At 36.3% G+C, this 23,915-nt stretch overlaps 1 protein-coding gene across 3 annotated transcripts; it reads left to right on the forward strand.

Moving 5' to 3' along the window:
• The first annotated feature begins 1,060 nt into the window (after positions 1 to 1,060).
• MS3_00006961 (uncharacterized protein) lies at positions 1,061 to 23,100 on the forward strand. Of its 3 annotated transcripts, none has more exons than XM_051215205.1 (15): positions 1,061 to 1,388; positions 1,423 to 1,632; positions 1,669 to 1,767; positions 1,803 to 1,862; positions 3,753 to 3,842; positions 4,027 to 4,211; positions 6,079 to 6,199; positions 8,574 to 8,713; positions 9,894 to 10,154; positions 11,093 to 11,195; positions 15,214 to 15,274; positions 16,240 to 16,330; positions 19,353 to 19,517; positions 20,753 to 20,945; positions 22,796 to 23,100. In XM_051215205.1, exons 1-15 carry the CDS (start codon positions 1,242 to 1,244, stop codon positions 22,865 to 22,867), a joined length of 1,998 nt encoding a protein of 665 aa, XP_051068398.1. In that variant the 5' UTR covers positions 1,061 to 1,241; the 3' UTR covers positions 22,868 to 23,100. The 3 variants fall into 3 exon arrangements, with proteins under 3 accessions (XP_051068398.1, XP_051068399.1, XP_051068400.1); XM_051215207.1 differs by having other exon boundaries at positions 1,201 to 1,388; positions 1,430 to 1,632; XM_051215206.1 differs by lacking the exon at positions 19,353 to 19,517.
• Positions 23,101 to 23,915: the final 815 nt, after the last annotated feature.

The following is a 23,915-nucleotide window of genomic DNA, read 5'->3' on the forward strand; positions in this document are numbered from 1 at the left end:
TAGAAACTTGTATTTTAATTCAAACTGTGATGGTTGTGGTATTTGTATGAACAAATGATTCCTTTGTACCTGCTTGCGCGTTAATTGCGAATTCTAAATAAGTGCTCATGTCGTTCTTATCGGTTAAATTGTGCTATTCCGGGGATTGTTAGTTCGTATAATAAATTCAAATACTTCTAATAATCGCATAATCCTCACACAGATCCCCCATTGTGTCCAGAGGTAACACTAGTATGCAAAACGAATGAGGGAAAAGAGGATACACATACACAAAAATATAACAAGTGAAACTCAAACATATGTAGGAGTGATATTTTGTGGAATGAAATTCTGCTTGTAGATGTATGTGTATTGCGAAATATGACGAGCGTGTCAGTGATGTACAGTCTGTTAATATTCAGCGTTATGTGTATGTAGTTCAGCACCGCAGAAATAAAAATGCAGTCAACCATGATGCCTTAGGTTGATACTGAAGACAACATACGGAAGTATTTGTGAACCCATGAAAGAAAATTTAAATTGTTTATCTTGCTTTTTTCAACTAATGTACAGCAACCCCAAAACTCACTCGTTTATGATCATGAAAAATTTCAACGACGCAAGAGATGGCGAGACCTAAAATTTCTAAACTAAGCATGTGAAGAAGGAGAAGAGTCGCACGCAAGCTATGCCGAAACATAACTACGATGATTGACCGACCATATTCAGCAAATAGTTTCTGTAACAGCTAAAAAACCAATATCAATACCCGGTGTCTATGAAATGATTGGTTTTAGAGAGCTGTTTACTGCCACAAGCTGGAATGCTTTGAAAGTGTTATTATCACGAGGAGTTGTAATCGGCGCTTACTATCTCCGCTGTGTTCAATACCGTACATCTTGCATATCATTTCCTTCCTCAGCTCTTCGCTTCTCGCTCCTTTCCCGTTCACTCTCCTAAGCCTCTGAAAAATAAATACAACTGAGTTATAGAACTATTCATCATACGATTCCGAACACAAGAGTTCAACCAAAAATGTCTTACCGGCTTTTTTGTACAGAAACAAAACTATTCATTCAAAATAGACTTACAAAAATCCAGGTCCTACTACATGTTTAGTAAGCTAAGAAAATTGCAGCTTAATAGTTAGATTCACTTGACCTAGAGTTTTTGAAGGCCTGAGTCATTCTTTTAATATCAAGACACTAGTACAGCGAGCTCACTGGCGAATTGTACACTGAATCAGTACGCATTTCAAATCTATGCGTTCTTCGGTCTTGAAGGATCTTCTAGGAAAATTAAAGGGGGTCAATTATGTTATTCTAGAGTCTGTTGCATTTGAAAAATTTAGTTCATGTCTGTTGTGTTCTGGCGTAAAAAACGTATTTCCTATTTATGACGTCACTGAGGTAGAAATTACTGTAATAATAATAAATATTACAGGAACTAGTCAACAAAACCTTCATTTTCATCGTATCCTCTCCATTTACAAATTCGCTCCTTGAACAGATTACGTCTGTTGTGTGCGAAAATGGAAAGCGTTCAGGTTCTCTTATATTGTCCACTGTAGAAGCTACTGGGAATTGTGACCTTTTCAAGTTACCTCATGTGAACGAATATCCGGAGTATGATGTGCAGTATTTGTCTAAAGACGTAACTAATTTACACATTTATTACTTACGTTACCAGAACAAACTGCTTACTTGCAAAATAGAGTTCGTTTTTAGTACTCCACGAGATGCTTTCAGAAATTTGTATGTCCTTCCAAAATCGCACGCTTTACTTCCCGTAAGTATGCAAGTTATTATAGAAATGCTAGGCAGGGTTTAGAAAATCACTGTCCTGCGTTTTATGAAATCAACAGCATCTTCTGGTCTTTGAAGGTAAGTTGCTACTCTTCAGTATATTTTATTAACCAGGTATATCACTTAGTTTGATTTACTATTCAAAATCTCCCGTGCGATATTCTATTTTTAATTTAATAAAAGAATTTTCTGAACCTAAACTTCATGGGTTTTGAGAATATTAGATAGTTTGTAAATGGTAGTAACATGGTTCCATGGTTTCATAGATATCAGATTTCTAGAAACTAAGGTTGAAGTAATGCTCAACTTTTCGTATTCCCACTTGCAAAAGATGGTTTTTTAGCTTAGGATGTTCGGAAAATGTGCTTTATCACCATTGTCTCTAGTGAAACACTCAAATTATGTGGTAATGTCATGTGAGTGATGATAATGTTGGTCACTGTATTTGTCTTTCAGAGTATCATGTGACGAGTGAAGCTAATTTCAAACACTAACCAAAACAATTTGTACATGTTAGACGCACCTACGCAAAACACTTGGTTCCCGAGATATAAAAATTAATAACAAGCTCATAGAAAAAGAAACAATATATAATTATCAAAAGCTAAGACGCAGTTACCTTTTTATTCAGCATCAGTTTAGAAAGTATTTGCTTAAGTTTTGCTCGTGCTAACATATCACAACTTCCTAACTTTGGTCTCACTAAGCACACTTCAGTGGCTCGCGATGTTATTAAACATCAATCAGTCAGTCATCTACAACTTAGGACCAGGCACATACATGTATCAGTCCAAGTTACTATACTTCATCAGCACAACAAGATAAACACCAAATTCACAGAGTCAGTTACTTCAATGGTAGTAATATATAGAAGAAAGATTGCGCATAAGGATGTAATACAAGAAGAAAGAATTAGTTCGTAGAAAGAGAGGTATAAAGTAATTTTGATCTCACGGTTTAAAGAGAGACAAAGTGTGTATACACCCACTCCATTGTGATCGATTCTGAGACGTCACACACAATCTCCAACCATTGAATAAGGTAGTCGCGCGGACCCCAACCAAGTAGTCTGCATCTATCAACGTGGCTCATATCCGAAGTTAGTGACTTCAAGAATTGATGCCACGTTTTGATTTGGCTGCCCCTAACTTTCTTCCACCCATCTCCAACGCTAGTCAGCATTTCGCGCCATGGTAATCGGTGGCCGCACATGCGGATTATATGACCCAACCTTCTCAGTCGATGTAGATTCATAACCTCATCAACTGGTTTACCATCATACCCTAATAACCTGCGTCTAACTTCACTATTACTTACCCAGGGATCCCGGCTGATGCGAGCAATATTCAATACATCTGTGACCAAATACTAGTAACTCGCGAGTATCTTCTACCCTTAATGGCCACGTTTCTCAGCCGTAAAGTAAAACAGAACTACCTGCCGCGCAGCATACTCGTTCTTTAATTGATAGATGGATATCTCGCACTCGCCAAATGTGACGTAAGTTGGCAAAAGCCAAACGGGCTTTTTTGAATCCGTTAAGAGATTTCGTCAGATACCAACCCCTTATGGATGACAAAAATTCCAAGGTAAGTGAAGTTGTTGACGCGTTCGACTACTTCACTCCCTATATTTAGTTCAAATGCTGACGCAGGCCAGTCCTAAGGGTAAACACATTCCGAACATCCTGGCATTGCTGTTTAGTGCTACAAACAATAGCTAATAACAGTTCTGGTGTCCTTTTTTCTTGGTTGTGTTCGAATTCGGTCAGCATTCTTTAATAATCATGTTGTTGTTACCATTATTATTATTTTTCCCCTTTTGTTTATTCACAACATTCTCACTCCGTTTGCTGCAATTAATTTCCTGATGCCCGACGGTATTAAGCTTTTTCATACGATAAATTCATAGTTGAAAAATAAATCTCGCGGTTAATCGGTTGTTTATAACTGACTTTTCCTATTGTAGATTGTCGAAGAAGTTTATTCATTTGGACAGACTAGTAGTAAAGTTGCTGCACTGTTTGCTGATTTTCCTGCTGCAGTAAACAGAAAAAAAGTAAGATTTTTGTTTACTAGTTTTGTTCAAACCTTCTGATTATATGCAAACAATCCTTTGGAGATACCTATTATTCAAATACGTTCAGTCTGCACATTTTTCCTATGGTCTAAAATTGTTTTACTGTTATATCTTTATGTTATGGTTAACCATAAAGGTAAATAACTTTTTTATCTTCTTGTAGTCTCTTCATGATAGTGCTGAAAAATGCACAGCTTCAGTTATTTTCATTGATGAATCAATTATTTGTGACCCGATTGCATGTTTAGAGCCGTATACAAGATCAAATCATTTATTAGATACCATTTTCGCTGAATTATCTCCTGACGGTCACCAAATCAATGTATCATGGGAACACTTATCCAAGTGGTAAGAAAATTCATGCTTCTACTTAATAAAATAATGCTTACAAACAACGTCCATTAGAATGATTATCTTTAAAAATTACATCACACTTCTTAGTTTCTTTAATTCTCGAGATGAACGACCCTAACAACATTGGAATAGTACGTATACGTGGAAAAGCCAATCTATCATTATGTTTGAGACCAGTTTTTAACTGCATCAAGTATTGTTTTTATTCAGTGATCTTCCTTAAAATGCAAATCATTATTAGGAAACTTAGACTCTCCCATATTACTTAAACCAAGGTCAATAACTGTGTAGGTGAATGCTATTTCTTGGTCTATTTTACCTTATCCATACACTGAAACTAGTATCGCTATTAGGAAGAACTGGGCATATGTGACGTGTTAACTATCTTTACTGATCCAGGTCTAAATCTTCGTTAGTTGAACTCAACTGTTACCGGAAACCCTGATATTGACTTGAATACCATTTAATCACTTATCCGGCTACACACAGGTGTTGATACTTGAAACAATCTGCTAGTCCATACCTATTGAATTGGCTAACAAGTTCCAGCAATATTCAGTTCTTGGTGGTATTCATATATACCAAAAAGGATTACTCTGTTATTTTCATAAGCAGTTACCGTCTTTTTAATCAACATTCAAATCATTTCAACAGAATCAAGTGTACTTTTTGCTGTAGCCAAAGTTCAGTCTAGTTGTCCTTAATATTGCTTTGTATAGTTCAGCGTCGTTATGGTCTTCGATCCGATGCAGTTACGATATTCGTTTCCAGAGACTGATCAGGCCCACTATAAAGGTAAAAAGATTGAAGTGTGTTGGAAGCTTTTAATTGCTAAAACTGAACTGTGGTGTATACAGATCATGGTTGTTTATATATCTGTCCCCAGCGGTCCAGATAATTACATGTGAGGTGAGACCATGACTAGGTGTTTAACCCACTGCTCCCATAGGGACTCCTCATTTTTAGTCCCTCAGCTATCATTTAGCCTTGAGATAGGTGTGATAGCAAATAAAAAGAAAACATATACGATCTTTGCAAACAACTACTTTACAGTTTATTTAATTGCCTTGTGCCTTACTGTGGTTAAACAGTTCGTAACTTTCTCTGTTGCACTTATGCGTTTGCTCTTCTAACCTTGGTTCACTGCCTTATGCACTTAAATTTCACCTTATTAGAAAGCTTTCAGCACCAAAGCTTTATAATTAAAGCAGGCACATTGCTGATAATATTATCTATAATGACAATTAAAGTGTGGGGGTGATCTAGAAAACTTCTCGCAAAAGACAAGAAAGGCTCAGGAAACACAAAGAAGCATTTTATCCAATCAGCGTTCACTAGAAGTTTAGCCAGAAACATCAAGAAAGTGAAAAGTCACACGTGCAGTTTCTGATTGGCTGATTACTACACTGCTACTATGTTTAGTAGCATTCCAAAATTTTCGGGAAACCCAAGGACATCTAAAATACTACAAAAACCCTATATTTTCTGTACTAAAACGAACCTTTGAAGTAAAATGCTTCTCGCATATTTTGCGCCTTTTCTCCCGTGTTCAGGTCGCTGTGTAGTTCTAGCTTGGGGGTTACGAGAATAGCTTAGGAACCGAGTATAGCGTTCAATTAGCAAGACTTATCATAAAGTTTTCCTAATTTTAAATCAACTGGCTCAGAAAACGCAATAACATTCATTCGTATCACAATTTATCTCAATTGCTCCAATCGCAGTGAGTGAATTTTCGGTTCAAATCACATTCTACCTCCTTTCAGACAAGCATTCCAATTTAGGACTCCTAGTACATAAACGTTTGAGTACTGAGTTCAATTTATTATTCTAATCGATTTATACTTGTTTCAATTCTTTTTAGCCCATCTGAAAATAAAAGCCACGGGAAAATTTTATCACATGACCTGTGTACGGATTTATTGCAGTCAATGGATGTATCTGTAAATCCCTTACTTGATGATTATTTCATGTTGAAAGAGCATGTAAGTAACGTTTTTATTTGAACTGATCATTATCAGACATCTGAATGCACAAATTTCTCACTAGAGAGTAATCGATGTCAATAGTAACCCCCACTATTACTGAAGGATTGAATGTTTTGGCCTCATATTGCATTTCGAGAATGGGCTTTTTGTTATTATTTTCAATGAGCATGATTCAGTCAGTCCTAGGCAATGTATAGCCTACCACAATGTGGATCAGTTCAATTTGTCACACCATGTCAATACAACAAGATTAAACTATTAAAACAAGTGACAGATTAGTAGTAGTAACAGTGTCACTAAAAGTAGGGAGAATTAAGTATAGATGTGGTTCAAAAAACATGAGCCCGCCTAATGAAAAGTGAGTTTTTCAACATAAAGTCTAAAAAAGACGGTAAATACATCTATCACTTCACAACTGATTCCGAGCGATGTCACTTAATGTTTTTTACGATAATCAACCAGTCTCCGATCAAGTAACCTGTTCCTACCAATACAACTTGGTCCAACATTCAATTATTTCATGGACTGGTGCCATGTTCTTTTTGTCTATCCGCCTCTAGTGTTATCCCAACATACTCCACCACCAAATATCGCTCGCTGAGGTAGTATGTGGTTGGGGATACGGCCCTGGTACGGCCGAGAGTGTAGAGAGTCCGCTCTCCCTCTCGAAATGCTCTCACACGGCCACGCGTATATAGCCTCTGCCAGGGAAGTCCTATTCACTGCCTTCTCGTGGCGGGGGTGTTGTTTACGAAATTGAGAGGACGAAAAGCGAGTGTCCGGCGCTTTAACCGGGTTGGTGGATATGGAGAGTCCACCTAGGGGAGTTGGAAAACCCTGATTCAAAACCAATGGTGCACATGGGCTCCAGTATCCTGCGGGAACAAATGGCGTATGAACCAATTTTCGGTCACCGGCTTCCATGGGACTGCATCTCCTTACGATGCTCCACTGCCTTGTGGATCAGACCTTCAGGTCGAAGGCTCGGGGTGTGGCCCCCTAAGAAAACCACCTGCTTCGGTTTGGGCACCCGGGCAGTATCACAGCCCTCACACATATCGAATGAGATTTGTGTGGCGCATATGTATTTGGTGCCTCTTTGTACCATTATCTATGTGTTGAAATAAATAAATAAACACATATAACCAGTGCAGTCGAGGAATCTTATTTAATTACTTGAACACATGAACACTGGTACGAGGAGCAACCAAATATGTTTACACCACACCATAAGTATGAGGTGAAAAAGATAGAGAAGGAAAAGTGAGTGCAATAAAAAAGTACAAAAATGAATTGGAATTAGTGTGTGATGGTGAAATAATAATAATAACAATAATAATGTGAGAAGCAGTTTAGTTCGGGAAAGTATAACCAGAAAGAATTCCTTCAGTTAAATAAGTTATTCACTTTTGTGAAGAAAGTAAAAGAACATTACAGACGGATTGCCACCGGCTTCTATTCTGAGCTATGTCTGATAACGTCTCAAACCACTGTATTGTACCATCCCTAGGATTCTTACCATGAAGTCGTGGAGTGCCAACTGATGCCCGTCCTATACGGATTTCTTTGATGCCACGACACCATATCATACACTAACTACCTCTGCTTTATCCAACTGGTCCCAGCGTTGGAAAGTAATGTGCGATGTGGAATTTGCTGGTACAACATTCGTAAGATATGTTCAAGCAACCGAAGTCGGTATTTCAAGATAGTGACACCAATTGAATTATCTTTTCTGTGCCCAAACACACGTCGCCGAATTTCTGCATTACTAAAATGGTGTTGCCACTGCATGTCAGCAATCTTCCAGAGACAACGTTGGTCAAACACCGAAAGTCTTCTAACATCCTCAACTTGGGTAAGCCAGGTTTCACAAGTGTGTAGCAAAACTGCTCTCACCGACGCACTGTAGATCCACGAGGAGTAACAGGAGTAAGTAGGTCACAAAAAAGTATAACTATAAGTTAAGTACATAAATCTTTACTCAGTCGTCATCCACGTTGGTCACAGATTAACCCTCTCCCCAAACTCCAGCTATTTCAGTTTGGACAGTGGGTAGTATCAATAGCTCTCATGAACCAATAGTAGTCTGGAATGTGAAATTTTCAAATCAGTCAGTTACATTTTCATTTGTTTTTATAAGTGTACTTGTAAATCAAACGCCAACTTATATTTCGAACCATTTAATTCAATACAATCTTACTACTCTTTATCATCACCAACTTTGACGTGTAATGGCTAGAATCGAACTGAGTTTGTATACAGAGATTAGATTAGATTGTTTTCTATGCTATCAGGATAATAAAACACAGTGAATAACAACTTTGGGTGAAGACTTATGCTATGTCTCAACTCTATTTTTTCTTGAAAGGCATCACTCTCTAAAATCCAACAAAACTTACTAAATATCTCTGAGTTGATACACTATGAGTTACCTGAATTATCTGAACCACCAAGAACCAAGGCAAAATGGGCTGATCTTTTACGAAATCAAATTAAGGAATTATTCATGTAAGTTATTTAAAAAACAGTGTTTGGCTTATTGACTTTATTTTCCTCTACTCATCTGCTGACCAAAACGAAATGAGTGAAGCGGAGTTCCGAAGTAGGACCTAGTGGTTAAAAGTGAAGAGCTGGCTTACAGATTTAGGCTCTCTTACTTCCTAGTAAGTTGGTACGAATCTCATCCTACCTTCTTCAGTTTGGACAACCAATCGGTATCATTAGCCCGCACACTTAATATGTGGCTTAAGGCCAAGTAGAGAAATCTACCTGGTGAATGAGCTAATAATAGTAATAATGGTAAAAACCGAGTGCCTTAAATATAAGGCTAGGTTCCGGTCCTAGGGACACCAGTTAGAGAGTATAGTATTTCATTTTAACCAAACGATTGAATGACGCGTCAAATCCAAGAATCAAAACAAAAGATCTGTTTGCAAAAACTATACTATTAATGGTAAGATAACATGAACAAAGTCTACAAACTTTAAAACATAAATCTTCTAAGGTGTTAGGAATGCTTTAAAGCACAATCAACGACAAGATGTATTCTTTATGCAGTTATCTTAGAAACAATTATCAGAACTTACTATAATAATAAGTAACAGTATGTCAGTCAACAAATTGAAATGAGGGTTATACAGTATCAATTGTGAAAATTGTTAGACATTAAGAAATTCCTCATGAACAAAAAATGAACCGAAGAAAAGCTACTAAGAATGGTAAGTGAGAAAATTACAACAATGAAATAGATTCAACATTCGAAAATACATATAAGTACTTACAGTTATCAACCAAGAAATATCATGAGCTACGCGTTCTAAAATGATTGACGATAACATGAGCTATTGAATTTTAGCGAGTAGTATGGTACACCATATAAGAAAGGCGAAGGAAGAAATGAAGTTGGACGCGAACATAGTTAATTAATATATACATATTTCCAAGAAACTAGTACAGTTATCTGGTTTCATTAAACATCTGATCTGTCTATTCATGTATAATTCTTGTTGTATTTATCACAGAATTTGTTTCTAAATTCTTTTGCTTTCCACTCGAGACGAGAGAGGGCATACATTTTAAATGAAAGATTTGCACACTTCTTGTTGATATGCTGTTCACGTTCGTTCCTTTCCCCTCTATACATTGCCATCATTTGTAACACTTTGATTCTTGATTAATTTTTTTCCAGACCAATTTGTAAATCGGGTCGTTTCGACCTTCTAAATCATATTCAGTTAACGTTAGCTGTAATTAATACATTCGATTCAATTACAAGTCGCAATCGATATCATCATAATGTTCACGATGATGTGATTAGTTTGGAGAAGTTATTGGTGAAGTTTGAACGTTCTCTATTGGTTGCCAGTCAGGCTGATGCTAAACTTATTCAACAACTTCATAAACCAACACATTGTGAGTCGATTCTATTAAATGCTTACAAAGAAGCCATGTAAGTTACCGCTTGTATTTTTAAAATGTTTTTGTGAACCAAAACATACCACAACTATTGCTAGTTATTTATTTGAGCTGGTTTTGGATATTAGTGTGAAGATGTAGTGTTCAGGACGGATTAAGATCAGATGCTTGAACCATTGGAACTCCGAGTGTTGCTTGAGGTAGAGGTGCAAGGAAGGTTCTCACTTAATGGTTGTCCACACCTCAGAAGACTACTTCTCCTTGGTGTGCTTGAACAGAGGTGGTAGTGGTATTGATGACCTGGGAACGTGACAGCAGAGTCTAAGAGACGACTGCTTGAGATCTTTTCAAACCTCTTCATTCTGTCATGAGAAGACCGTATAGCCGAAGATGCTGGTTGTCTGAGGGATATACCTTACTGCCGTCACACCCCTGTACTATTGTTAGTATGACTTCTCTTGGACCATTCGTTTTCTATTTTTAGTTTTATCGCTCTCCAATTAACCTGCTTAGTATAGTCGGACTGAAAAAAAGAAATGTTTCAACCATTATAGCTCCATTAGGTCATCACGATATACAAGTCCAACCATCACCTTAAGGTAACAGCCATAGTTGGGTACCGTTGATATCTAATAAATATTAAACAACTGTCTTTATTTAGCGTATGACTCTTACCAACAATCGGGACCTTCAGGTTTTACTGTAAACGTGTTGCATTTAAACTCAGTGGGAAACCAATAGTTCATATTTCTAACTTGAGTCAGTTCTTGATGTAACCGTGATCCCCTCCCGTTGATCGTGATGACTGTCTGGCTCATGATATGTTACACTCTGTTGTCAATTCACTTTTAAAAAAATCGACAGTTTTCTCTTTACAAAAGTAGTCGTGCAGTACAATTCAGTTCATGTGTTTTGTTATCCTTTACCTATATATTTCCAATCTTTTCACTGTTATGGTTGCTTCTTTTCTAGAAAATTACCAAGTCTTGATGAGATGTTTCTCTTCGTAATACACACAATAAGCTTAGTACCTATTCATTCACCTCTCTCAGAATCAATTTGGTCAGCTATTCGAGTAAGTAGCATTTAATGAATTGGTTTTTAATTGAATAGAGTTTCGTGTAAATTGGTTTGACTTTTAGGTTACACTTGTCGCTGATTAATCTTAGTTGGGGGTGGATTTACACTGAATACTATAGAGCACTAGTTATGACTATTTTCTAAAACCTTGAGGATTCATCTCAAAGTAAGTCACTAGTGTACATACAATTATGGTATTGATGATGAGGTTTTGTGGAGATTAGTATAATTTGTTAGTAAGTCATGAGTATACATTGATGATGAATCCCATGCTTGAAAAGAACAACTGTCCAATGCCTCCTGGTTTTCAGTGTTACCCCTGCTGAGATCAATCAGTGACGAATTATTACGAATATTATCGAATTTAGCCACTCTAGTAATGTAGTTGAACTTGGCAACATTTAAGTTCAGAATACTGAAATAATAAGGAAGATTTATAGCTCAAGACGAGGATTTTTGTAGTGTCTCATTCTATTAACTGAATGGTGTAACTACGAGGCTTTTATTATCTTTCTAAATACAGCATTATTAGTGTTTGATTCAAGTAGGAGTGAGCTTTTCGATTATTCCGCTAACACTAAGTCGGTTCGTTCTGATTATTCCTTTGCTTATAATCTTCACGTATCATTGTATTTCTGTCGACTGGTTTTTTATTGATCTCCGTCCATCTGATTGCTCGACATCTTCCTTATAGAGTGATAAATTAGATCAGTGCCAAAATAAGGTTAAGTCCAAACGTTAGTGCTACTGTGGTGTGCGCTACTTATATTGACATAAGTAGTATATGATGTTAGTCGTAAACAGAAGGTCTGGCAGCAGAGAGACAAGAGGATCGAACAGTAACGAATGGGACATGATGCAATTTGTATGAAAATGCAAGAACAATGAAGTCTGAGTCATTTTGAGACAATTGATGGACATTTTGCAAATTAGGCATTTACTTTATGATTGTTAGATTTTATTAATAAATCCTGTAATTTTGTGTTGAATACATTGGATTGTCCCCCCTGGTGTTCGTCTTCACTACACTGCAAGCCTAATTATACAGCATCAAAAGACAGAAGACTTGTCTTTTACAAAAAGAGCCTCTCATATTATGTACGAAGTGCAATATTACTTTATAACTTGTACTCACAGTTTGTTAGTAACCTTGAGAAACATAGGGTAATATAGCATACCGAAAGACAAGTTATCTAATGAGGATAATAAACTCTAAGATTTTAGGTTTATGACAGGATTTCGTCGTATAAAAGTTATAACTCAAATTACACAATTTGAAATTTTCGAATATTCTTAACAAAAACAACTTTTGGTAGCCCTTAGTATTTCCTCGAAAAAACCTAAAGACTACAAGAATGCTTAATGTGCTTCGTCCAGTCAATGTTCTTTGGAATCCGTCAAGAGAATCATAGAAAACAGTGTGTTATATGTCAAATCCTTATTGAATACTTAGCAGTTATATCACTAATTCCAATGTGTTTTCAGAAGTCCTTTGAATCTAAGGGTTATATTTGAACGTGTAAATGCCTTGGTTATCTATACATTAGTTAACCTTCGACGAAAGCTTTCGCACTCCACACCTTTTGTTTTCTGCACGGAGTTCGAGTGTTCAACTCTTAGACATCACCAATAAAAAATGTAATTTGATAATCATCATCTCGATCAACGTAAAGGTGGTTTCATGTTGCACATCTACTTTGAACATTGTTTCCAGTTTAACTATCATTGTCAAGTAACTTTCCCTTGCTGTCTTTACCATCGATTCCACAGTTTGATATAATCAAAGTTGATGACTTTTACTTAATTTTCTTCATCACCTAGTATTCTATGAAACGTCTGTAGAATCCCGGAAACAAGCGATTAAAACAAGTTTTGCGAATCTGACTAATTTTCGTCAGTCAGTCATTCATTGAAACAACGTGAAGGGACAACATTAATTCTTCTCAGTAACTGTATGTAGTGTCATGCTAGCTACACATCTGCTTGTAGATAAAAAATAATACTACCTGGTCAAGACACTACTCATAATTCACCATCACTACTCAAGAACTGTGTGCTTCAACTAATACTAATCACATATATATTAATATCAGCTTCTGTTAGCTTATTTCTAAAGTCCTCCTACATTATTCCCTCCAGTTTATTTACAACTAGTAATTGTAACATATACTATAGTTCATCATGTTGTATAAAAAGTAATCCAATGATTTCTGCACAATCACCACTGAACAATGAATAGTTAGGATTGGAAAACTTGGACACTTTAAGAGTGGATGTCAGATTAATCTTCAATTGGGTCATTACTTTTGTGACCTGCGGTCACCGGAAGTTGATACTGATACGCTACCATTTTATGCACGAACCTAACCGGCTAGTGGATTGAAAAAAATAGGCCATCAGTCATCTACAACTTAGGACCAGGCACATACATGTATCAGTCCAAGTTGCTATACGTCATCAGCACAACAAGATAAACACCAAATTCACAGAGTCAGTTACTTCAATGGTAGTAATATATAGAAGAAAGATTGCGCATAAGGATGTAATACAAGAAGAAAGAATTAGTTCGTAGAAAGAGAGGTATAAAGTAATTTTGATCTCACGGTTTAAGGAGAGATAAAGAGTGTATACACCCACGCCGTTGTGATCGATTCCTTTTTTTGCTTTCGTTACCCACTACTGCTCACGGTCGGTTTTTAGATTTTTTGTTTATCTAGATCTGATTTGTTTCTGCTCTTTATCGTGTTCGGAGCCTGATGGGATAAGATTACGAGGATCTATCAGTGCAATACACTTAGCAGACATCCGCTGATTTTTTTGGTTCGGATCACTAATATATGTCGCCGCTGTTCCCACAGCTGTTTGTATATCTTTTCAAGCAACCTACGGGTCAGCGTCGTTTTCAGAATTGCCGAAGTGTGACCTCAGTTGTTCCTGGAATCTATTTTTGGCTTTCACGTCACTGAGTGCAAGTCTAATGGATCTTCTTAATGTGGTTTTTCTGTATCCGGTGAGGCGCAAGCAAATGCGTGCTCGTATTAGAGCATGATCAGCGTTTTAATATGTATTCCAGAACGAGCGGCAGTTTTCGATCAAACCTCTCCAACAATGACTAATTGTAATATGATCCTTTTGGTTGAGATCTTGAATTAATTGATGTTAGATCACCGTTGGAAACCTGGAAGCACTGGACGGCCGTTTCGTCCTAGTATGGGACTCCTCAGCAGTGCGCATCCACGACCCCTCAACCCGCGGGATTCGAACCCAGGACCCACTGGCTTCGCGCCTGAGCACTTAACCATTAGACCACTGAGCCGGCATCCAATGGGTGGTCGCGCAATTTCGTGGATTGGTTGATGTTAGACACTAACACCATTGGATGCCGGCTCAGTGGTCTAATGGTTAAGTGCTCAGGCGCGAAGCCAGTAGGTCCTGAGTTCGAATCCCGCGGGTTGAGGGGTCGTGGATGCGCACTGCTGAGGAGTCCCATACTAGGACGAAACGGCCGTCCAGTGCTTCCAGGTTTCCAACGGTGGTCTAACATCAATTAATTCATGATCTCAACCAAAAACTTAACAATCTCCACAACCCCCATACTGTAATATGATGTATTTGAGTCCATCGTTGGTTTGGCACAGGAGGTCGCCATATTAGACAATGTCTCTCCTTATGCTTAAAAGTAGTGCTTGTTAGAAGTAAACGATTGTCTGAGCACAGTTGCAGCAGATGTTCACCATTATCTGTTCGCTGAGTCGGAATACTAAAATTCCCACCTAAATGTCTTTCTGTTTGGTTTAAGCTACCTACTTGGGCACCTGCTACGAAAGCTGACAATTGAGGAAATCCAAAGGTGTACTAATTCAAGTATTTAGTAATTGTATAACAGAATTATAAACAATAATTTCAGGTAGAACAGTTCCAAAACTTCAGCTTTGCTCAATTTTCGCCCTGTTATAAAAGTATTTAGTCACCTATTATTATGTACTATGATATTATTTGACATTTTTTGTTAGGAACTTTTTACAGTTGGCCGATCAAAAACTGCTGAATCTTCTTTGCATCAAAGAGTTCCAGGTAAATATTAATTATTTTCAATTTGTTAATCAATTATTGTGGTTTAAAATTCCATCACATTTAGTTTCATTAAAAATTTTGTATTGTTTTGTATATATGTTTGTGTGTAGGCTTAGCTGTATCTACTAGTAACTGAATGGTATAGGAAGATACTTATTTGTTTGTAGTTTGTTCAATACAAAGTGGGATCATAACAATTTTAATATACAGAATTTAAAATACATCCATGTTGTTCTTTTCAAAGCTCCCCTACTTTTCGACAAATATAATTGTTCCATTTTTATTTCCTTTGACAAGACATCTCTGAAAGTCGTTGAAAATGAGAAACTTCAGTTCTCTTTTAATTGTTTCACGTATTTCTAGAATCGTATGCACAGACAACTTTTCCAAAAAATCATTTCATTAACAATTATCCGAATAATGAGTTGCTAATCAAAAAGAATAATACATCTCTCATTCTGAATGTTTTCGCCCAATCTAGCCATGGATTATCCTTTTATTCTTCATAGAGTTCAATCACAAACACGCGATTCACTGAAAAAAAGACTTCATAAGCAATCCCCAACATTTTCTGAATTTTTAAGAGTTACCTAAGTTCTTGGATATATTTGGTTGTGAGATATCCGCATATACTACAGAAGTGTATCATAGAATCGAAGCTCCCCTATGCGGCTCATTCCTAATAGTCAGTGATTTCAGGAACTGATATTATGCTTTGGTTTGACTGTCATATTTTATTTTGCTAATCTACTCATATGCTAACCACTACTTTGATTTCTAGATAGCCAATATGTGTGCGAGCACATGTATAACATGTTATCATTAACGATCTTGAGGCTTCAGAGTGTTCCAGAAAAATTTGTAACTAGTAATCACTCATTTGATAGACAAAATAAATTATCATCAACAGATGTACAATAAAACCATTTATTACATTATTTAAAAGTCTTTCTATCTCCTTCAAGGTGGTTTAATTCCTCAATGCTTATCACTAAATAATCTTGTTCAAAATATAAAATCATTCCGTCAGAAACGAGCTCAATTGCCTAGTTATAAGTAAGTAGCAGTATTAGTCTGTTGTTAATTTCATAGCTCTTTTTAATATGCAAATAAATAGATTTTCATCATACAAAACTTGTGTACCTGTTTTTGTCATATTTTCATTAGAATGTGATTTTTAGCTGACTATGTGTGTAGTCTACAGATCTAGAATATCAATGTTCTAGTTCACACTCATGTTATTAAATTGATAACATTTAACTCGATCTAGCTTGATGCTACAGTTCGATAGGATTGCGTTGGTTAATACAGAAAATAAGGTTTATTCAGACAACAAATACGACTTTTCCCTCAATCAGCAGCTTATGTCTCACTGAAATATCAAAGAACCAGTACGCATACCTAACCTGTGACTAAAAAGAATATTACTATTCAACAAACAGATCATTCTTTACATACGATTTTCACTAGTCTAAAATTACGACAAAAATGATCTTGATGGAGTTCTGTTCTCTGAGCTGGATGGTTTGGTCGTGGAGCTTTCGTCGTTCTTCTGAACGACATCATCAGCACAAACTTCAGATAGAAGTGAAGTGTTTGAATTTCTCCATACGCGTTTCACAGCTTGTTCTGTACAACTGGATGTTGATTGGTTCTTATTGACCTTAAATTTGTCGTTGTTTACTTCTTTGTTTTGGTTGTCTCCCATTGGTTTGATTTTTGTTCCTATGTTTGTGCATAATTTTCCTGATTGGTTGATAAATTCGATCGATTTCAATGTGCTTGTTGATTACTGATTGACCTGAGTGCCAGGCTTCTAAAAATTCTCTAGTGTTTTTGGAATTTCCTCTGTCCAAGATTTCCACATTTTTCCAATCGAATGAGTGTTCGAAGTTGTCCACGTGAAGAAGTACCATGGCGTTTGACTGCTAATCGATATTCATGTAGGCAAAGGTGAAGGGGGCGTCCGCTTTGTCCGATGCAGTGTTTTTCGCAGTTGGCACAATTTATTTTGTAGATAGTGTTTTATTTGTCTTCTTTTGTTATTTCATCCTTTGGTTTGCATAGGATTGATTGTAGTGATTTTGTCGGTTTGTGTGCCACACCTATCCCGAAGGTTTTCAGCAGTCTCGTTGCGGTTTCTGATATGCTTTTTACATATGGTAGGGCGATCCTTTTGTTCATTTCTGTGCTTGACTTAGGTTCTGATGCTGCGTGCGGTCGGTATTTTTTGATGAAGTTGATTGGGTAGCCGTTCTTTTGAAATACGTCCTTCAGGTATTTCTCTTCATGTTTTCGTGCTGCCAGTGTGCTGCAGTGTGTCCTCGCCCTTTTGAACAAAGTGTGTACGCAGTTGATTTTGTGAGCTCTTGGGTTGTTGCTATTGTAGTTGAGAATTTGATCTGTATGGGTCGGTTTCCTATACTTGAGTTTCCAGTTCCGTGTCGATCCTAGTGATTAATATATCCAGGAATGATAGTTTGTTGTTTGACTCCTGTTCCATTGTGAACTTGATGTCATCGAAGACGTTGTTGATCAGCTTGTAAGTGTTTTCCAGCTCATTCTTTTTGACGATGACGAATGTGTCGTCTACATAGCGAATCCAAATTGATCCCATTGGGATCACCAATATCAGGACTGATCGCAGAAGCAGTGATACAAAGACTAGAAGCCGCGATAATACCAGTGATCAAACCAAAATCATTCAGAAGAACGATGAAAGCTCCACGACCAAACCATCCAGCTCAGAGAACAAAACTCCATCAAAATCATCCACCTGAGCTGCAAATCTCCACCATCACAAGATTGATCGAATAATCTATCCTAATTGGTTCAATTAACAAAGTAAATTGTCCAGTGAGATTACTCACACCATCCTAGGATGAAACGGCTGTTCAATGCTCATGGGTTTTTCATAATGGTGTAATTAAGATCAGTTTGCGATTTAAAATATAAAAATTCTACAATCTCTGTAAATCTTCCTATATCAATATAATAGCATAAATTCAATTCTGGTGTATGAAAATATTTGTCTCGTTGGCTAACAATGTGAAATGTTGGATTCTAACTTTTAAGCATATCTTATCACTATTCATGTGAAAAGTATTTTAATCGATTGTGAGGATCATGTGTTCTCCATCCATGAAAAGCTGATTTTGATGTTTCTAAAAATTTACCAACTTCAATTTCCACGTCACTGATAGGAACAAATCAAGAATGCTAAAGTTACTACGTATATAATTCCTGTTTATACAAAGCACATAATCTCACACAATGCTCTAGTAATATGCAGCAATATTTAGAGTATATACACATCTATTATTATTATTATTATTATTATTATTATTATTATTATTATTATGATGGAGAAATGGATATCGACGCACTGAATGGATTTTCCACTTGCTGACCTCAATTTTCTTATTCTTACTCTTTTCCGCGTATGCCACACTACTTATTATTATTCAACAGTTTGAGCTATCTTTGACTATTTTTACTACCTAGCAGTCTAATGCAGTGGTGTTTGTTTGTTGCATTCATCCTATCCATTTATATACGCTTATTCCCATGTTTCATTTTGTTTTCTCTGCTTGCAATAGTGTATTGATTTTCTTTTTCCATGGTGTAGTCTTCCTATTGTAAATCAATCGTCCTATCATGCTTTTGTTTACTTTGGTCTAATTGTTTAGCTTTAAAACATGACAGTTGAAAATGAATCCCAAAATTCTGATGGGATGTAAATGTTTGAAGTTACTAGTACGTCTCGATTTGGAAACACACATATCCTGTTCGGAAGGATGTTTAATGATAACATAGACTACTAGGTATTAATTAGTACAATGTGATACACAAAAAGGGGTTAGTAAAAAATGAGTGGAAAAGTTCGACACAAGTTTAAAAGTATTTTCCAAGTAGTGTTTTCAAATTTTAATTGACATCATTGAAATGCGAAACATAGTTTATAGTTAGACTTTTCGCCAATTAAGTTCCAAACCCCTATGTTTACCTTGTATAAATTCCATTGAAACATAATTCTACACTTTCATTGATATTATTTTTTCACCTGTTAATTGTTTAGCAACTTAGTAGGTGTATCACAAGCTCGATATCAACCGTCGTTAGTACAAATGATGAAAGATTTAGTATTAGCCCGGGAAAATCCTTCGGAAGCCAGTCCTGCATTAAACGGGATAGTTCGTAAGCCGTGCACATCTTTATCGAGCAATTGGTTCGGAGAATTAAGGTACTTTTTGGAAGAATAGCCTCTGATTTTTGTATCGTTAAAATACTATTACAAATTGTAGTATGTCTTACGATTATTTCGTATTCATGTTACTATTTCTACTACTAAATAAAAGGAAATCCCAGGGAGGAGGGTACGTATGATAATCAAGCAAGTCGATATTGGATAATGACTAGATCATAGACCTTATTCTTGAAGGCAATCAATGCTGAATATATAGGCTAGTTTTATGACTTTATCTGTACAGAGGGTCTGAGGAAATTATTGGATGATAGCGATATCACCGACAGACCTAAGTTAGATAATGACTGAAAACTAGTGAACACTGGACAAGTTACTTCGTACGTACGGGACTCTTCAGCAGTGTTCATCCACTACCCCACTGGAGACCCAACCTAGGACCTTTTATCTCGCCCACGGGTGCTTAACTTTTAAAACACTAATAAATAGATCAAGTTTTTGTGGAGAAGTCACAAACCCTATATTAGAAGCTGGAATGATAACAGTTGATTAGACATTTTTTGTTATGTTTAAAAGTGTCATAGAGTAGAAGCTGCCGTTTGATACTCCTTCAGCTCACTGAAACAGATGGTGTCATTCAGAGCGATGGTATTCATTGTTCTTTGTTGTAAAAGCATCAGTGGATTGTATCGGATCAGTTTAAATGTGTACTTAGAATAAGTAACAATACTTAATATGGTGTATGATGTTGAAATTGCTAAAGCTATTCGAAACGAACGTCAGTAGCCACAAATTGACCAGCATTTGAAGACAGGGAAACTCCATAATCCCACTTGAAGGCATTTTATTATAATTACGAATAAAGCCCTCAATAATAATGCACAAACCAATTGTTGTTTCAAAACAATATATCACAGTATTGTTAGATGTTCCAGTTTTTATCGGTTTACTGAAAATTTTAATGTTAGTAACAAAAATTGATCAGTTATTATGATAGCAGTCAGGGAATAGAGAATACTATCGTCAGATGATGTTAGTTCAGAATTATTTTTAATCTAAAGGCTGATATGTTGCTTCGGTTCAACGTTAGTTTATTGTTTTAGTGAAGAAAAACGAAGATGCCCCCCTCCAAGATCCACACGACACTAATCAGTAGTGATGCAATACTTTTCATGTTATATTTAGTAAAATGTTATTTTTTTTCATTCAATTCGGAATATTGTTTTACACCACTACGTGTCTATTACTTCATATATATCACTTTTATCATATAGTCGATTCATTCGCATTCCCGGTGGTAGCGGAAGCGTCGGGGAAAATGAAAAATGTTCTTTGTACAAATCTGATTATATTATTCTTGTACCATTGGGTAATGGTAGTTTACCTATTGGATTATGTCGTGAACTATTTGAAGTTATTACACCATCCCACTCAATGGTAAATAATAAACCCTCTTCAATGTTCAAAGTAAGTAAACTGTGTTTTTTCAAAATGTATAAATGATATTCACAATTAAAAAATTATGAATAGATTGTTAAGCAACACATCATGATAAATGGAATTGCAAAAAGACCCAGATTGCTAATGCTGGTATATACAAATTACCTGGTTGGGGTGAGGTCTGTATAATTACCACAATCAGTGGTTAGAGACTTAGAGTGACTTAATTCGGTATGTCTCACAGTGATACAGATGCATCCATTCTTATTTTAAACCTTCAGTTCCAGCATTTCATCATACATAACTTTTCATTTCGTCTTCTTGAAATATATACTTAATGCTTACTCTGTTCCGGTATCACTGATACTACCATTATTTCGATTCGTTTATTATTCGTTATGTTAATCTCATTTTGTTGTGGTGATGTGACATGGGTATTTGAACTAACACATGTTTGTACCAGTCTCTATGTTGCGTATGACTGACTGACTTATTAATGAGGCTCAACTAATAACCATTGAATTACTAGTATCTTTGATCACTGATATCTTCAAATTATCAGTCTCGTGTATGGTGGAAAAATCAAAGTAGCAATATTGATGTTGTAAATATTAGGTGGTAGCTAAGTAAAAATGACGACTCGACTGATACGGCTGTAAGTTCTCACCGATTGAAATGGTTTAGACAAATGCAACGTAACCTTAACGAGTGACTTATCTCTGTGCTCAGTACTGCGTTGTGTCAGATTAGACCACAAAAAAGAGCACCGAAAACCATATAATCTTTTTTTGTACCATGTTAGCAGATCTATAAATCATCTAGTGTGTGTCGGCATAATAATCATGATCAGGGATTGCAGATGTTTTGTAGTAGTGATGTGGCTCAGTATCTATCCTGGTGGTGTAGATCCATTTATCTTCTATCTTCCTATAGGTCTTGGATTTTAATGGTACTTCGCTCCTACTTTTCTATTTATATTCTCTGTTTAGTCTTTTTTTAAGTCTAATTTTAAATATTACAGTTACTCCAACTTTTTGTCTATCGTTCATCTTTTTACTTTCCCAACTTAGTGTACTGATGTAGTTTTGGCAACTTGAACCGATACATTTTTCCGTGGTTGGTCCTGCACTGGTTATGATTGACTAACTGAATTATCTATTGATGATATTATTTTTTTTAGTACGAATGATTTGTGGCGATTGTTAACTTTCTTATCTTCCTCATGAAGTAACCTTAGATAACCATCGAGAAACACGATAGACTAGACGGTTGTTTCTTACTAAAATGTGACACCTCAATATTTCACACCCACGATCGTATCAGGGATCGGACCAATGAAATTCAAGCCTCTCAATGATCTCTTAGCCTTTAAACAACTGAGTTGAGAACCAAAGGGTTTAAATTTTAATTTTCTGCCTTTTTTCTATCACTCTGTCTCTCCGTCAAATCTCACTACAGTCACTAGTTTCATTCTTCCAGCTGTTGTGAGAATGTGAAAGAAAGTAATAATTTAAGTGTTTACATTTAAAGTTTTCCCCTTCTTTTTTAGACTAGATTTTTCACGATTAATTACTTGATACTAGATAGTAAACATCAGATGTCCAGTCCTTCTTTATTTTTGATAATTGTATAACCAAACTCCAATCCATAATATAAACTACATATTTTCTGTAAAATATACTTATTTCGGATACTTCTTGAAAGTCAGTTTTTATGACGTCCTATCATCCTGACTAGTTTTAACGACCATTATTATTAATAGTATTGGTAGTGGTATCGTTTTTAGTGTTTTTCCTGTTGCACTACATAGTAACTTGATAAATGGGTTTTCCTTCATCCAGCGTTTCTTTTTCTCCTTCCAAATGTTCATAATCTAGCTAAAAATCATTACCAGTGGCTTCAGTGGCGGCCAAGGCGGATTATCAAGTCTTCTACCCATGGATATGTAATAATACTAAGTATTAGTATTATACATTTTCAACTGGTCATTATTTCTTTGGCACACCTACCTACTATTTTAGTTGGACGCAGGTTTCCTCTGGGTGTGCACACTTTTTACTTTGCCTCAAATATGTCTGTATTTTTTTAATTTGTCGATCTTTTGAATAATTTGTTGTTTTATGTATACGATTGATTTACAAAAGAAGGGACAATGATAATAATATTAATATACCTGTTTTATTTGTCTTTTATTTTGCTAATGAGAATAATTAAAACTACAATATTTTCTTTTCGAATCATAGTAATGTGTGTTGTCAATGCAGTCGAAGAGATTACGACTGTAAACATTCCCCAACTAGTGGAAAGTTATTTGGCAATTTTAGTATAATATAGGTTTATTTACTCCGTGAGCTAACTGATTTTCACTGAGATGGAAACTCCACGAATTGACATATATATACATATATATATATAATATCAGAAGGGTTTTGTGGATATTGTAATGATTTCAATGGTTGAGATCATGAGTTAAGTGAGGCTAGACCACCATGGAAATCCTGGAAGCACTGGACGGCCGTTTCGTCCTATTGTGGGACTCCTCGGCAGTGCGCATCCACGATCCCGCTCGCTGGATTCGAGCCCAGGGCCTTCAGTCTCGCGCGCGAACACTTAACCTACTGGACCACTGAGCCGGCATTCAACTTCCATATACCTACGTGATAAGACCACTAATTTATTGAGTCCGCTTTACTGTAGTATTAGTAATGATGTCACTAATCACTGGTCACGATAACCCCACATCTTAATCAGGTGGCCTGCACCTGTCTACACGATTTTATAGCTTTTGGCTGCTTCCAACGTTCTTCCAGCATATACCACCAAACATCATGCTTTGACGTATGTTATGGTTAGGCATATCCAGGCATCGAACATAAAGTGTGGTTACCAAGTGACCTAAATAAAAGTTGAATACAAGACAAGAAGAAACAAATGAATGACAATACTGTGCAATGGAATGCTGTGCAGGGATTTTCAGCGTTTTATTTCCATTAAAGC

Source organism: Schistosoma haematobium, chromosome 2 (genome assembly GCF_000699445.3).
Source record: "Schistosoma haematobium chromosome 2, whole genome shotgun sequence".
Taxonomy (NCBI): domain Eukaryota; kingdom Metazoa; phylum Platyhelminthes; class Trematoda; order Strigeidida; family Schistosomatidae; genus Schistosoma; species Schistosoma haematobium.

Coding starts and splice junctions, on each gene's coding strand:
- MS3_00006961 (XM_051215205.1), top strand. CDS start 1,242: ATGCGTTCTTCGGTCTTGAAGGATCTTCTAGGAAAATTAAAGGGGGTC. Junction 1,633..1,668: donor TGCAGTATTTGTCTAAAGAC/GTAACTAATTTA, acceptor TTACGTTACCAG/AACAAACTGCTTACTTGCAA. Junction 15,275..16,239: donor TTTGCATCAAAGAGTTCCAG/GTAAATATTAAT, acceptor ATCTCCTTCAAG/GTGGTTTAATTCCTCAATGC.